The sequence below is a fragment of the Anser brachyrhynchus genome, assembly GCF_964034855.1.
Source record: "Anser brachyrhynchus genome assembly, chromosome: 20".
NCBI lineage: Eukaryota > Metazoa > Chordata > Aves > Anseriformes > Anatidae > Anser > Anser brachyrhynchus.
In genome coordinates, this window is record NC_137713.1 from 1,522,536 (window position 1) to 1,539,630 (window position 17,095).

General features: G+C 34.8%; 1 protein-coding gene across 4 annotated transcripts in view; it reads left to right on the forward strand.

The window, feature by feature from the left end:
- Positions 1-17,095, forward strand: part of NF1 (neurofibromin 1) — a 97,512-nt gene that overhangs the window by 10,902 nt on the left and 69,515 nt on the right. For all 4 annotated transcript variants that reach the window (XR_013941243.1, XM_080563356.1, XM_080563357.1 and 1 more), the window contains exons 3-15: positions 2,023-2,106; positions 4,443-4,633; positions 6,964-7,070; positions 7,273-7,340; positions 7,579-7,654; positions 8,258-8,415; positions 9,047-9,220; positions 9,683-9,805; positions 10,113-10,187; positions 11,062-11,193; positions 14,356-14,490; positions 15,285-15,398; positions 16,371-16,450. Coding sequence is in view for 3 of the 4 variants with exons in the window: in XM_080563356.1 (XP_080419482.1) it covers positions 2,023-2,106; positions 4,443-4,633; positions 6,964-7,070; positions 7,273-7,340; positions 7,579-7,654; positions 8,258-8,415; positions 9,047-9,220; positions 9,683-9,805; positions 10,113-10,187; positions 11,062-11,193; positions 14,356-14,490; positions 15,285-15,398; positions 16,371-16,450 (1,517 nt within the window). In the remaining variant the exon portion in view is untranslated. The remainder of the gene's footprint in view (positions 1-2,022; positions 2,107-4,442; positions 4,634-6,963; positions 7,071-7,272; positions 7,341-7,578; positions 7,655-8,257; positions 8,416-9,046; positions 9,221-9,682; positions 9,806-10,112; positions 10,188-11,061; positions 11,194-14,355; positions 14,491-15,284; positions 15,399-16,370; positions 16,451-17,095) is intronic.

Consider the following 17,095-nt stretch of genomic DNA (forward strand, 5'->3'; position numbering starts at 1 on the left):
AACTGTCCTGCCAGTGAGTGACTCTGCTGGGAGAAGAAGGGAAAAAGATGTAAAACTTAAGTTATTTGAATTTTCCAGGCTGTTTGGATGCTTTAGCATTTGTGTCCATGTGTATAAAAAAATACCAATTTAACAAACAACCAGCTGAATTTCTATCAGAACCATGTTAAAAAGAAAAAAAAAAAGCTTTGAAAACAATCTCTTGTCTAATATTGCCACTCTAGACTTACACTTCCAAAGGCATACTTTACTAGTCAGTAGGAAAAAGGAATGAAGAATTTGTAGAAGCGATACACATCGCTCCCATTATTATTTGATGTGGATTGCAGCCTCATTGAACCACTTGATGTTGGTACTTGAGGGCACTGATAAGAAGGGATAAAGTTCAAGGTGATCTTTCTATGAGTTCCAAAGAGAAATCTTTAGAGCCAAATGTCTTAGTAGATGTTTTCCTTCTGCATACTGCTTTTGTCTTAAACTATCATTTAAAATAGATCTCAGTGAACCAAACAGAAGAGAAGCCCGAAAGGAAAAAATCTGGTGCATATCCATAGTGTCCACTCTAGAAAAATAACTGTTGCCATCAAGTTGCACAAATAGGAAGTTTAGGAATCCTTTATGAGGAGAAAGATGCAGTTTGATTTTTTTTCAAGGAAGATCTGGTTTTGGATTTGTGATGAGAAAAGCTTAGTTTGTTGAGTCACGAAGCCATCTGATGTGTGATCGATCATTTGGCATCTCCGCAGACAGGTAATGGAACCGGCCAAACTCTAGCAATACTTCTTTTTTTTTAATGGTTTTAGTAACATAGTTTGCAGTGAGCCCAGTTGGTTGTCAGTTACATAGAGACGTTCATCTGCTGTAACATTATGAAGGACTGATAAAATCAGAAAATAGGTTGCCCTATTATTAGTGATTTTAAGCTGCTTAAAACTACCAATAATCCCTTTCAAGAGAGAATTCATTGTATTTAAACTCCATAGGTATGAAGGAATGTGATATTTAAGATTGTCTGATAAGTGAGAAACCTATGTATTTAAAACAAGTTTTGTCTCAAAATCTATGAATCGTAAATAGAAAGACCTTGTTTAAAAAAAAAAAACAAAAAAAATCAACATTTGCTTTGTGCTGAGGAGCAAGACTTAAGGTTTCCTGTGTTTGATGGAATGAGCTACTGTATGAGTCAGCAGTATTTTTAGAGGATTCCTGTAGGGTGAACAAAATGGACCAAGAGACTGTCTTAATACTAGAAAAAAGTTTTGAGGGTTTGCACTCTGCTCAAAGTTGCAATGAGTTGAACTATCCTGTCACGCGGTTTGAGATGTGACTTCTTCGGGCGACTTCACGTTGTGTTGCATGTGCAGGCAGTAGTACCAATACAGGTTGGGCTAAATCTTTTCTGCCTTATTTTGCTGTCTTCATATTGCTGGAACTGGTCACTGTTGCTGGCAATAAAATTGGACAACAGCATAAATGCTGGATGGAATTCTACCTCCATCCTGTTTCTGTTCATCTTTTTGGAGGGTCTCATGTGTTTCTTCCTGTGGTCTCTGCTAAATTTTGCAGCACTTGAGTAACGTTGTAGATATGGATTTGTTGTAATGTCATTTCTGTTGAGTAAAATGTTGGCAATGAAAAACAAAATTAAATAAGAGTTAAGAGTAATTGATACCACGATAGTTTGTGAAAAGGTATAACCTTCATTTCCGAATAAAGAAAATAATGGTCTGAGGAAGGCAAGGGGCTGCAGCGCACCTCCAGTCTTACTTTGCAGTAACTGCTTGTTCCTGATTAGATTTGGCATTGCAGATTGAACAAAGATATTCCTTCAGTAATTTCTTCAGTAAGTTCTTCAGGTTTTAATTCCTATTTCAATCTATTTTTTTGCTGGCTTTATTTCTGAACTTAACACTGGAGCGGTAAAGGAGCCATAACTTACTATGCCACTCTGCTACTTTACTTTAATGCATTACAAGTCAAATTTGTGCGTCTCAGATGAATCCTTATCTTTTCTTCTTCCAGAGAATATTTGGAGAAACTGCTGAAAAGAACTTATATCTATCTCAGCTGATTATCTTGGATACACTGGAAAAATGTCTGGCAGGGGTAAGTAGGCTTGCATAAGCAATTGCTAACTTGGTATCAAATGAGTTAGAGGGTATAAGTCAAATGTCTGTGTATTAATTATTACTGGTACTAAAGTTAAAACTTAAAGTTTAACTTTAAGTTAAAGTTTCTGATTTAGAGCAAAGTGGAATTAATGCTATTTAAAAAACGTTAAAACTTTCTATAAATGCAAGTAATTTACATAATTGATAATTTAAGGATTTGTGGGATGTTTTTTTACTTCTTAAAATTAATAATAGTACCTGTGGTAGTAATGATTAGAAATACTTTTTCAGCTAAATAGATCCAAGTAATTTTTTTGATTTCGGCCTTCCCACTACTCAACTAATTTCTGGAGTTACAAATAATGTCTTTCTTATAACAATTTGTTAAAGAATTGTGGACAGCTGTACTCAGAGAGGCACGTGTGAACTGGAGTAAGATAAGGCACGCGGATAAAGAATTAGATTTGGTTATCAAGTGTAGCTAGATTACTATAAACTTTGAATGCTTGTGATGCATTCTACTTTAATATTTTTGAATAGATGGTTGAAAAAAAAAGTAATCCCACAACTTAAAAAGTAGCGTGATAGTAAATCATGTTAGAAGTAGTGGACAATTTATTATGAATATTTGTTTTATAGTTCTAGGTTTTCTGCAAACAATGTTGATTTTTCTGAAGATTTCTTGTGACTTTCATTAGGTGAAATAATTTCATTTCAGTTTTTTGTAATTGTATATACAGCAGAAACTTCGCTATTGCTACTCTAAAAAATTACTTTTCCAGGTGTTTCCTAGTTTATATTAGTTAACTCTGTCCAAGCTTCCATTGGGAGTCCAGTCCTGAGGTTTCCAATCAGCTGTGCTGAAAGGCAGTTTGCTATTACCTTTGGGATGTAAACGGCTGTACAACTCACTGTGTTAAACTGTGTAATTGCAAAGCCAAACTTCTCTGTGAGCAGAACTTGCAAATCTGTGGCTTATTCCTTTAACAAGAAGGATTTTTTTAAAGCTGTATTCCTGGATGAATGTCATGAAAACATCTAGGCTCTTTGCAGTTTCCCTGTAATTGTTTTTGAAGGTTCTTTTTTTATAAGGTAACAACTATATTACAGTTAGGTTTGTCAAGCAGCATGTCTTGTATTACAGTACTGAAACAACCTGAATAATTGTGGATTCATCTAAATTCACAAAAGATCCAGGTAAATACATTTTGCATAATAATGTTCAGCTGTAAAAGCTGAAGTAAATACTTTTTTTTGGTACATTTTCTGTCTTTGATGTAATTAATCAAAAAAAAAACACCAAAAAAACTGTTTCACTTCCAAAATTAATTTCTTTAAAAATTTCTTACGTATGTTTTGCTTGAAATGTTAGTGTGCTTTTCCTGGTACATGATGATATCTGAGCAGCCTAAAATTATGCTGAATGCTTCTTGGTTTGTCCATTCAAATGAGAGCAAGTTGAGCCAGTATATGTTCAATAAGACTGAGCCAAAGTTCTATACAAAGAGCGTTGTGTTCTGTGATATCTTCAGACGTATTTCTTGCTCACTGTTCTTGCTCAATGTTTCATCAAGTTCTCATGGCAACAGGACGCAGGTCAACTAAGTGGGAGTCTCTGAAACTTCCCAATTCCCTATGGTAAATTCATTGGTAGAATTTTAGAAAGCTTTAATGCTGACCCTTCTGTTAAATCTCGTTCTTAGTAGAGCAAAGTTTCACTTCGAATTCTTTTCTAAATAGTTTCCTTATGTCTCATACTGTACAAACTGGCAAAAATTGGATTTTTCTTTTTTCAGGAAATTAGAGACATTTTCCACTCATATAGAGCAATCCCAGGCAAGAGCAATGGAGGAACACTTCTTTTTCAGTTCCTTTAAAAAAAAAATAAATTACTTGCTGTCAAAATATAGGGGTCAGAATAGAAAAGAGAAAGAGGAGTAAGGATGGATCTTTGCCCTTTGAGCTTCCATTCAAAGCCAAGATAGTTAATGCTTTACTGCTAATGTTTTGCATAGGCTGACGGTACATTTCTCAAAAAGGAAGCATATTTCACTTCAAAACCTAGTTTGTTATTATGCCCAGTAGTATTGATCAAGTTAGTGTCCTGTGCATTTTGGAGATTAATCTGAAAAGGTAACGTGATTTGAATGAGTAGGGTTATTGTTCAAATGGGAAGAATCCTTTTCTGTGTACTCTACTATGGTCAGTGGTAGTGTGCAGGCAGAATTTGAAGTTTAGATTCAGGTCCTGTCCTGCCAGTGGCAGATTTTTTTTTTTTTCCTCCAAACCTAGAAAGTAGAATATCATGAACTACCAAATGTTTATTTTTAGCAACCAAAGGATACCATGCGACTAGACGAGACTATGCTGGTAAAACAGTTGCTGCCAGAAATCTGCCACTTCATCCACACTTACCGTGAAGGCAACCAGCATGCAGCTGAACTGCGCAATTCTGCCTCGGGGGTTCTTTTTTCTCTTAGCTGCAATAACTTTAACGCTGTGTTCAGCCGCATTTCCACCAGGTAGGTGTTTCGGTAGCTTGACTTAGCCACTGTATTAGAATGCCTACTAAATATTGCTGTCTAGAACATCTGTCGTGAACTTCAGTCTTTCATTTTTGAGAAATGTTAATAACTGTTTAAATGATATTTAGCAGGATAGTTCTTAAATGAAACCCATCTGTTTTTCAAAATTTTACTGGAGTTTCAGGTTAGAAAAGGTACCTGTTTCATACCCATTCTGGGTTACTGTCAGCATATTTTCTGTGAGCTGCATTTATTGTGCTTTTTTCTATCTCCTTTTGTAAATCCAAGTTAAATGCTATTTTAGAGTGAAACTAATCATAACCCAGAGAAGCGTATTGTTGTAGCCTGAAGTTGAATAATCTCTTGTGGATGCAAGGTGTTTTGGAGAAAAAAGGATGCTGAAGGTTATGACTTATATCCATTTATTTATGAATTTAGAACGCAAAATTTCAGATTGTTTACAACTTCTGTTGGAGCCCTAAAACTCTTTTCCTTCCCATTTCTTCCTGCTTGAAGGTTACGTTAAGCCTGTCTTATGCCGAGGGGGGAACAAACCAGCTGGACTCGAGCATTGTTTGTTAGTTGTTGGAAAAGACCCATTTGTCTTCTGACTGACTTGGGCTTCACACCACATTTACTGTAAAAATAACTTTAAAACTTTTATACTTTTCTAAGTAAGGAGAGAGACAGTCCAACATTTCCGTCTATTCTTTGCTCTTTTTGCCATGTTCCAGGTCTTTCTGATGCTTCAGCATTTGACAGTCCATTGAAGTTGTGTATTGAGCTTTTTATTACTGAATTGCTTTGATGTTTTTTGAAAGTTGCTTGAAGCAGCTTAGCTCTTATCACACATTGTTACAGCTAGCAACATCCTTGATGTATTAGGAGTGGATTTTGCACACCCTTTTATGGTTGAATAGCAATGAATATGCCAATTGAATTGAAAAAAAGATGTATATGCTCCTTATAATGTAAACAAAAATGAATTCATTTTTTTGGAAAATATTTGCATTTTAGAAATCAAACTAAAATTATTTGAAATTTTAAGTATTTTCAAAACTTTTAAAGAACCCTTAATAACTTCAGTAACTGTTTCAAGAACATAGACTTGGCAGCTAGCATGGAGGATGTGGTTTTACTCAATAGGTTGATTATGTTCTGTTGCTTATAGAAAAGGAAACGATTTCTTTTGCTCCTTTTATAGGAAGTATTTTTCAGATGAGATTTTTTGACAGTCTTTGAATTTAGTCCATGAATCTGTACTTATTCATACGTCCCTAGCATGGTTTAGTTCTCAAGTGCCAACACTCTTCTTACCATGGGTTTGAGCTGGAGTGTAGTGCTTTTCCCTGACCTGCTTTTCTCTTCAAGATGGCTTGTACAGAAATAGTTAAATACTTGACCAATTGTTGCTGATCTCCACAGGGGTCAGCTTGCCGACAGTTAACATTGCTGATCTTTTGACCTGTGCTTCCTGTTTAGGCATATTTCTAGGCCTTGTACAGCAGCTGGGGGATTTTTGGCACGAAAAGCACAGCAGTGGGGACCTTCCCATTCCCAGCGTGGGCTGTTAAACTTCCCTGGCGTTGAAGAAATGAAGAGCTGCTTTTGTGTGTAGTACTAGAAATCGCATTCCATGTCAAAAACACATCTGTAGCTTTGGAACAAGACACGGCAATCTTTAGTTTTGTGAGAACATATGATTTAGTTATTAGTGGGTTAGTATCTGATGAGAAGTTTAGTAAATCATCGAATACAAAAGTATGAAATGGCGCCATTGGATTTAGAATGGTATGATTAAACTTCATCCCTTTCCTTAGGCCAAAAAAACATGGACTTTTTTCATCTTAAAATACGGTTGGAGCTTACTTCAGTGCCATTAATTGTCATTAGTCATTGCTTTGCTCTAGAGAAGTTAGCTGGGACAAAACTTGCCACTATGGAGCGGTAGTCTAAAGGTGTCATGTCTCCGTGATTGTAATATTTAGATGAAAAAATGGCAAGATTATAGCTACATTATGGGAGATAACAGAAAGATTTAGACAAAACTTGGGTGTAAACAGACTGTCACCAGATGGTATGGGTGTCTTGTGAGACTTATCACTGGTATTTCTAGGTCTGTTCTCAGTATGGCTGAGAACAAGACTTTAATATTAGCTCTTAATCATGCGAAATGTGTCTTTCGTTTCTAAACATAAAAAAATTTATAAGAGGGCATCATCATATAATATTCTTCTGCTATTCAACAGTATATAAAATCACAGGTGTGAGTTTATACCTACCTGACATCATCTGGTTGAGAAGTTAATTTATTTTGTATATTTTAGATTGCAGGAACTGACTGTTTGTTCAGAAGATAATGCTGATGTTCATGATATTGAACTTTTACAGTACATCAGTGTGGATTGTTCAAAACTAAAACGACTTTTGCAAGGTATGATGTGAATGTGTTGTGGTTTTTTTTGGAAATATATCTGTATATGACTAGTTGGAGATGATACAACAGCATTGATGCATGTATCTTTTTATTGCTGTGTTTTACTCCAAATATTCATATATATTTTTACTGAAACATTAAAAAATATTGGGGTAGCATGAAGTCATTGGTTTAAATGCAGAATGTTTTACCTTTACAGAGACTGTATTCAAGTTTAAAGCCCTGAAGAAAGTAGCTCAGTTAGCTGTTATCAACAGTCTTGAAAAGGCAAGTATTATAATATTTTGTTTCATTGCTACATTGCAGACTTTCTCTAGTTTACAAATATTTGCAATTCAGTAATTTACTGTAAAATATGCATTTGTGCATCAGTTCAATGCATATGTTCTGCAAGAAATGTTGAGTTCTTAGAAGTAAGAGTAAAATCTCTCCATTTAAATACATAATTCAAAAATAAAAATATTTTTAAGCTCTGGAATGTAAAGATGTTTTTTGTTACCTGCAGGCATTTTGGAACTGGGTGGAAAACTATCCTGATGAATTCACAAAGCTGTATCAAACACCACAGACTGATATGGCTGGTAAGGCATAACAAATGATGTGGTGTTCAAAAGTTGGTTTTATTTTTTTCCTGTTAAGTCCTAAGGGTTTGGGGGGATGTGGGGGGGTGTTCTTTTGTTGTTGTTTTGTTTTTTCCCCCCAAGACATCCCCACATTCGTTTTTGTCCCCTCTTTTCTTCTTATGAAGTCTGCATGTTAGAAACTAATTCCTGTCAATATTTTCAGGGCAGGCAGGGATGTATGGCTGTCTGATTTCTCTCTTGATGCAACTTTTAAATAGATTCGTTTGGTGGTTCACAACACAAGGAAATATAACCCGAAAGCTGCAAATTCTTTAAATATTTTTCATCTAGGTACAGGAAAAACAACAACAACACACAAACCTTGATTAAAGAACAGTAGCTGTATTTGTCTCTAGTCAAAAAGGGATGAAAATTTATATTTTCAGATAAACCATGGCTCTACATGGTTTGAGCCCATTTATCTCAGGTAGCATATTACTAATATGCAAAATGGATATTTTTTTTCCGTGTAGGTGGAGCTATCACTCTGCTCTTTTATACCTATTATCTGCCTTTTCATAATTATAATTGGTGTTGAACTTGGGTTTATATTTTATGCAGATTGTGCAGAGAAGTTGTTTGACTTAGTGGATGGCTTTGCAGAAAGCACAAAACGTAAAGCAGCAGTTTGGCCACTGCAAATCATACTCCTGGTCCTGTGCCCAGAGATAATCCAAGATATAGCAAAGGATGTGGTAGAGGAAACTAAAATGAACAAGGTAAGAGAAGAAAAATAACTTAATTCTGATTTCTAAAGCGTGCTTGTCCTTGCTTATTCTGTATTTCAGATGTATTTTACTATGGTTTTTATGTATAAAGCAGATTAGAATTCCATACATAAATTTCTGCACCCTTTTTAAGTTCTCACCTAGCATATGTTCTTCCACTGTCAATAATTCATGCAAATAGTATGTCCTGAACAATATTATTCTTCACTTGGATGTCTCCCTGGAGATTTGAATCCGAGTGTTGATTGCCTTGCTTCCACCAGTAGCAAGCTTAGCATAACTTCTAACTGGTATGCATGTATTGTACCATTCCAGGTTTCTGCAGTGTGTTTACTGTGTTCTGTAATTGCAGTACCTGTAGCAGATGGAGAATTTGATGTGGCTGCAAACACTGTGATTGCGAGTTGTATTCTGATTGCCCTAGAATTATCCAAAATGAATGTCTTTATTAAACATAATGTTTCTCCAAAATGCTGCATAAAGTTACTTTTCGCAACCCCAGTATCCATGACTTCTGATCAGGAAACACAGTGATGTTAGTTTTAATACTGAAGTTTCTAAAAACCCTGACCACACATTACCAAAGCTCTGGCTATAACTATTCCCAATTTTAATTCTGCAGAAACTCTTCCTGGACAATCTCAGGAAAGCACTTGCAGGCCACAGTGGGAGCAGACAGCTGACTGAAAGTGCTGCTATTGCTTGTGTTAAACTTTGCAAAGCATCTACCTACATCAACTGGGAAGATAATTCTGTCATTTTCCTACTAGTGCAGTCCATGGTTGTAGATCTTAAGGTAAAAAATATGTTTCCTAATTGCAATGAAGAAATTTGAATTTTTAAATGCTGAAATTAGCTTCAAACTTCTTAATCAAATACCATAGTGTTTTTCAGATGAATGTTTTCCTTTTTTTCCTTAAATAAAATAAAGAAATGAGTTAAAGAGCAAAGGAGGAGTAGTCTTCCATTTCTTTGATGGATTTTCTTTGGTCTCCATTAGGCCTCCTAAAACTTTAATTTGTTTGAGATGCTGAACTTTAAAATACAAACTTTTATTTAAAAAAATGCTTAGAAGTAGTGATTGGTTTGTTTAGTTAGTATTAACAAGAATGGCAATTGAATATTTGAGTCTTAAGTAGTAGATATTGGTAGATGCAATTTGAAGAAAGTGTAATTTTTAAAGCAGCCTTTTTTCCCCCCAGTATGATTTATTGAAAGTAGACAGGAATAATCTCGGTGTCTTTTTTTATATATATAGAATTTGCTGTTTAATCCAAGTAAACCTTTTTCAAGAGGCAATCAGAACGCAGACATAGACCTTATGATTGACTGCTTAGTCTCATGCTTCCGCATAAACCCTCATAATAACCAACACTTTAAGGTGAGAACACAACTTACTGGTAAGTCGTTCTCAACATACTGTTGATGACCTGTCTATTATCAAATATATGCAAACAACAGCTGGAAGTTTGTAAATAATTTCAACTGTATAAGTATCCCTTATTGACGATTCCCTTCATGTTTTCATAATTTTTTTCTTAGCTGGTTAGAGTTTCTCATTGTCATGTCTAGATTTGACAGTTTTGTCAATTTAATAAAAAGGCTCCAGTATGATTCTCATTGTGATGTGAAAGATGGCAGAGAAAAATATGTTCCTAAGTGGCTTTTATGTATTATTTTTATTGTAGATCTGCTTGGCACAGAATTCCCCATCAACATTTCATTATGTACTGGTAAATTCACTCCACCGAATAATCACAAATGTAAGTTCTGAAAGTATTTAATTGGCCTATCTATCTCTGGCTTCTCTTCGGATCCACATCTACTTACTAAATAAAATCTAAATACTAGACCAAATCTTGTTGCCTGTATCTATGCCTCAGAGTTGCTTGTTAATACACAAGCACATGCAAATCTTAGTTGGCACTATCCACCAATTGGAATCCCAGTTTGAGAGCTTTTCCTGATCAGGATGAAAATAGAATCAGTCAGTGTTAAGCAACTAGCCTTACTTAATTTACGTAATATTTTCTATTTCATTTATCCCAGCATGGTAATGAGAACTCTATTTAAAAAAAATTAGACATTTTGACAAATAGGGAAGAACATGCTACTGTAGATGTGGTGGTGTATCTAGAGAAGTAATGAAGTTGTTTAAAGTTATATTGCTTTGGTATTTGTACACTTTCAAAACAGGCACTATGCTTTACTCATGTTTAATGTGTTGAATAATACTATTTTTCAGATATTATCAAGCACTTAAAAGACTAATTTTCTATTTTGTTTAGTGTATCAGAATGATTTGAGCTCACATTAAGTGTTTGAAGTATTACTAGCTGTCTGTATCCTGAAGCCTACTGTGGTTTCCTGTATCCGTGGTTTCAGAGTTTGTGTTTGTTCAGAAGGAGAAGACATATAGTAAGCAGCTGACTTGGAAGCATTGCTTCTGTTATACTTCATTTAAACATTGACAGCTTTATCTCTACAATGAAAAAATAACACTTGTAATACTGTGTAAGATACTCATGTAAAGTTCCGTTATATTACAGCTTTATAACTTTGATATCTAAGCTAAATCATAATGTAACTCTCATGTTACCAGTTTATCTTTTGAGCATTTCTGTGTTTTCATTCTAGTCTGCGTTGGACTGGTGGCCCAAGATCGATGCCGTGTACTGCCATTCCATGGAGCTTCGCAGCATGTTCAGTGAGACTCTTCATAAAGCTATTCAAGGCTGTGGGGCACATCCAGCAATTCGCATGACTCCGGTAAAGACTTGTAAAGAAGTTGTTAAAACACAAGCCTCTTGTTTTTCCTTTGTCTCCATTCCATTACAGCTTTTTTATTCATTAACTTTAGACTGGAAACTAGAGGGAGAAAGAACATTGCAATCCAAAAAGCAACAGAGAGCCAGCCATACATGTTCTGTAAACCTTTCAGATTTTGGTGCATTGACTAACTGTTCCTAGTCAGTTAATGATGTATGTTTCTCAGTTTTTTTTCATGCTGCTTTTAAACTGGCAGTATAGCAGTGTTTCTTCTGTAACTGTCCTGTGGCTAACTGTTCTTTTTAAGCTTTCTTGCTGTGTGAATAGCTAGGTAATATGTCCATTTTTATTTAATCTGAGAAACAAAAGCATTCTGTATGTGAGCATAATTTCTGAAAACTGCAATGCTTTTACCATGATTGGCATGAATATTTCTTCATTTGTCTAGCTTAATTTCCTTTGAGCAAGTTGACTGTTTGGTCTTGGTGACAGCACCAAAGTGATCTAGACTTTTCAAACATTATGAAATAAAGCCAGTATTCCTGGTCACCTTAGGAGAAAAAAAAAAAAAAGAGGAAATTCAAATTTGTAGTTCATCCAGATTTTTTCAGTAAGTTCATATGCAGCTGCATTGCCTTTCTTCTGAACTTTCCGTGTAGGACTTCAGATGTGTCAAGTTAGCTCATTGGTTTTCTGAATTGTTTCAAAGTGCGTTTGTAGTCCCAAAGTGTTGGATATTTGGTTTGGAAGAAGGCCTAAAATGTTGCATGAAAATATTCCTATTGGGCTTCTCATACAAAAGCAGATGATCAAAATACTTTCAGTTGAAAGCTACAACTTGTTTAACTTGCTTTATATGTGTGTGTGTGTATATATATATATTTATATATACATATCTATATTCATCTGTAGAGAAAATAGCAGGGATGTTGTAATGGCAACTCTGACATTGACTGGTGGTGCTTTGTCTTCTGCTTCTTATTTTCTGTTCTTATTGGCTGCTGTCGCTCTCATGGTCAGATGCCAACCAGTCACTGTTTTGCATGGCAGTGGGCCTCTGTTGCTGTAAGTATCACCCATCGTAACTACCGCAGAAAAGCCTTTCATTGCTCTGACTTTTCTGTGCATAGTTACCACTGCAGTCACATCACTTCATCTCGGGCACGAAAGGTAGCGTGCTTTACGTGAGAGCGCAGGACTGGAGAAGACGTCTTCACTGCTGGTCCGGCAGTTGCAACACCATCCCTTACACAAAAATCTGTTGAGCTCCTTGGTAGAAGTAAAGGCTTTTTGTTGGGTGTGTTCTTTTCTTTCTAACCCCTGCTTTTTCATCACGATGCTCTTCCAGAATCTCCCTGCTCTGGTGTTTAGAACTGTTTTCTAATTTCCAGCCTAAACTTATTTGCGCCTAAGTTATCCCCACGTGTTTTTGTTCCAGTGTTGTCTGTTAGGTTCAAACTGGTGTTTATCCCATTGACGTCTGTGCAGAGAGTAGCCTTGTCCCTCTCTTTGTTTTCTGATAATCTTTAGTTTTGACCGTGTGAAGTAAATAAATAGCTTCACAGAAACTAATCAGCTTCTTTTGGCATGTGCCTCTTCTCAGAATTCACTTAGCTGTACCAAATTAAGATTTTGCACAGAATGAGTTACCACTACCACCATAGTATCAGTTTCTTGATCAGATACTTTTTGTGGTAAATTTTATTCTGTTTTCATACTAGCTGTTCAGCAAAATAGCAAGAACTTCTAGCATTTCTTGTAGAATTAAATTCTATGGTATCATGTATATACTTCAGTTATCTTGAGGATGATTTCAAGCTAGTTTAATTTTTTTGCTGAAAATTTATAAATTTAATGAAAATGAAAAACAAGTTCATGTTATTGTTTAATTGAGATTTTATCAAATAAGAAGTTAGAATAAATAATTTTAAAAGCTGAATTTCTGAAGCGTTGTATTCTGTCTTGTGTTGAATATCCACAACATTTTTTTTTTTCACGTTACTGTCTCTTAACTATTTTGGTAAGAGTAAGCAAAAATACTAATGTAATCCCTGGTGACATGAGTTTAAAATTCATGAAAATATAAATTCTGCAAATATATTGGAGAGAGATAAGAATCTTTTATGTTTGGGCGTTCTGAGGACCAATTAATGCAAGTTCACATTTTTATATATATACATGTATTTTGTGTGCATATATATATATTTTATATTTTCATACTTATTTATAGTATACATATAGTCTTTCACACACTTTAGCATGTGTCCAGATTATTTTTCTTAAGATGAAGGTGCTGCAGTCAATTGCCATACAACAGGGTGGTTCACTTTGGGGGTACTGTGCACACTGTAGTATTGAGGCATAATCTTGATTGTGGAAAATCCTTCTAACCAGTAGCATCCATATACACTTATTTCACGGCTAACACTCTGTATGACTATTAGTTATATGTATCGGTCATACTGTTAACTGGATTGTGTTGTGTGAACAGCAGTGGTAGAACACAGTACGGTTCATAATGGAGTCAAATCAGAATACCTTATATGAATTCTCAGTACATACCTTAAAACATCTTCCATTTCAGATGAGGAGGTTGAATGGTCCAGAAACAGTTTACTGATTTTTTTCAAATGGAGCTAACTTTTTTATTTAAAAGATGCATTGTGTACCTTGTGAAAACTAAAAGGTATATTTTTCAGAGGTTGTACAGATGAAAATGCTATCATCTAGACTGATTATGACAGGAAAATAGAAAATGATTTGCCTTTGAAAAAAAAAAAATCCTTACCCTCTCATGTAATCAAGCTTACTTGGGATCCTTGGTTTGTCTTTCCTTGACCAGAGGAAATCCTCTAAATTCTTATTAGTCCTTCTATCCATTTTTTTTTGTACAGTTTGTCTTACACAAAATCTTTTCTTATATCCGTCTGCAGATCACTAAAATATTTCTTAAGTTTAAAGATATAATAGTGATAGTGTATGCATATTTAATAGGGTATTTTTAGGTAGAAGGCTAGGCAACTATACTGGAGTGAATTGAATATAATTTATAACTTTTTCATGAGTTATAGATAGTACAACCAATTTGCTTCATAAGATGTTTAATTATAACTGCTCCATAGAGTACCTTACTGACAGTGACTGTGCTTTTCCTCCTGTCAGAGTCTTACATTTAAAGAGAAGATGACAAGCCTTAAATTTAAAGAAAAACCTACTGACTTGGAAACCAGAAGCTACAAGTTCTTGCTATTATCCTTGGTAAAATTGATCCATGCTGATCCAAAGCTTTTGCTGTGTGTAAGTATGTTATATTATTCATTCTATCCCAGACAAAATCATGACAAAACAGTAAAATTTACTTTTGAGGCTTCTAAATGAATAAAGATTAAAAACATAAACCTGACATCTAGGATACCTGTCAAAGCAAAAAGCAACAAAAAGAACCTGAGCAATCACAATGAAAGGGACCATAAAGCTCTGTAACTCTGAAGGGAGAAAAAAGGAAAGGAGAAAAAAAACAAAAAGAAAACTAAAATCAGGCCAAAAAAAAAAAAGAAAAGCCATCGTTTCAGTGACTAGAAAGATATTTTCTGAGATCATTGCTAGTTTCTGTTAGTATTGTCTATGGTACTGAGTAAAATAATTTAACAAGTCTAATGTTTAACAGTGTTTTCTTGTGAATTCATGCCAGAATGAATATTCCATTCTTTTCAAATATTACCTTGTGGCTTTGCAAATCTTGTGTATGAACTCCATGAAGCTGCAGAAGTAAACTAAGTGTCGATAAAATCTGATAATGTCTACAGTTGGAGAACATGTGTTATGCAGTGTTGCCAAAATTAGGGTACTACAAGCATCTAATCAGTGTGCTAAATATTTTCCTTTTGTCTGGTCTGTTTATTTTTTAGTTTTAAAATATTTCTATTGTATCAAAGATATAATATGCAAGAGTATCATGGCTTTAAAAAGAAATGAGGTACTCTGTTAAAATCCACCTATTGTAATTATAAAACTGTTGCTTAGCAGTTGGTTACATGGTCAGTCATTGAAAAGTTTTACTTCTCAAAGGTGCTTTCCTTTTTGCTATTTAGAATCCAAGGAAGCAAGGGCCTGAGACACAAGGTAGTACTGCTGAATTAATTACAGGCCTTGTACAACTTGTTCCACAGTCCAGCATGCCAGATATAGCACAAGAAGCCATGGAGGTAAGGGATAATGTTCTGTATGCCAAGCAGTTTGTTTAAACTAGGAAACAATTTGAAATAACTACTTCAGTATTGTTGGAGAACAATTTATTTTTTATTGCCATTTTGACAGTATTCGAACAACCCCTTTGCAGCAAAACACTTACAAACTTTGTGTTGTGTTTTTTTTTCAGAATTTGTTAGAAAAAATAGTCAAGATTTCCATATTTGTCTTTTAACTTGTATTTTCTCTAGTGTCATTGCATTTCTTTGCCTCCATATCAGACAGCCCCATGTAGTAGGGGACTTCAGATTAGATGTTTTGTTTGCCATAGTTGGTTGGGGTAATTAAGGGTAAATGACTTCTCATCAATGATTATGTTTGTTTTGAGTCTTTGACCAGTTGAATTTTTGAGATACACATTTCTTCTAAAAATTGTCTTCAATTTATAAGTAGTTGATTTTTGAGGTCTTTTAGTTAATCAGACTAAATCAAAAGCAAAAATTAAAGTTTTGGCCTTAGTTCACTAGTAAGCCCTAGAATATGGTCAGAAGCTATTCTTACCCAGGTTTTCTGTTGTGAAGGGAATAATTACAAAGAGGAAAGTATTTACTTGTCCTTGGCAAAAAGCTTGAACTACAGAAATTTTGTTGTTGCCACCAGAAGTTTATGTCTGTAAGATGTGTTGCATTAATATTTTTGCAGTTTGGATCATTCAGTAAATATTGAAGTCAAAGCCTATCTTTTAAAAAGGTTATGTTTCTAGCATGGGTTTGTATGGAAATACAAGGTAAATCTAATTGGGAATAAAATAAAATACCTTTCACATGGACTAACAGCAAACTGGTGTTCTGCTATATAAAATGCTTTTTATATCTTTTATTTTTTTAAGCAATGTAATTGACTTGTGATTACACCTATTTCTCTGCCTATTCTTAAGTGACTTGTCAATTTCTGCCTTTAAGTGAGATGCTGTTCTGTTTTGAACATAGGCCTTGCTAGTTCTTCACCAGTTAGACAGCATTGATTTGTGGAATCCTGATGCACCTATAGAAACATTCTGGGAAATTAGGTAAGTTCACTCCTGTAAATTAGAGCAATAGCTGTTTTGATTTGTCTTCTCTTTTGCAATAGCTGTGAATGTTTTGAGAAAGCTGTACAACATTGGCTTGAATCTGCAGTCAAAATGATTTGTTTTCTGATGACAAAGTAGTATTTTCCTTATATTACTTCCATTAAAAAAAAAAAATAAATGTTTTGCTGGCTTTCTTAAAGACTCACTTCAATCTGTTGTTAAGGTATAGCAACAATTACTCGTTTAAAAGGTTAAAGACTTGCCCTGGATTCAAGTGTTTATTGTTTGAATTCTGTTTTATCCTCTGTGGGCTGAGGGAGGGTAATGCAAAGCAATTCTAGCAGTGTGGATTTGCTGATCTTGACTCTGAAGCCCTCACCTAAGGAAGGTAGTAGTTTGCCATGACCTGTGGTCTCCATTTGTCTTTGTTATGTATCTAAGGAATTTTTATTGGTTAAAGTCATCTTGCTTTTTATAACATCACAGCAGCTGTTGCAGTTGATTTCTTGGAGAATATTTAAAAAAAAAAAGTTCCAAAATAATCAGTTACACAAAAAGCTGAACCAAAAAACTAGGTAACTCAGAATTCTAAGAATTGCATGAGCTAAACAATTTAAGAAAAATATTTGGTGATCTAATCTG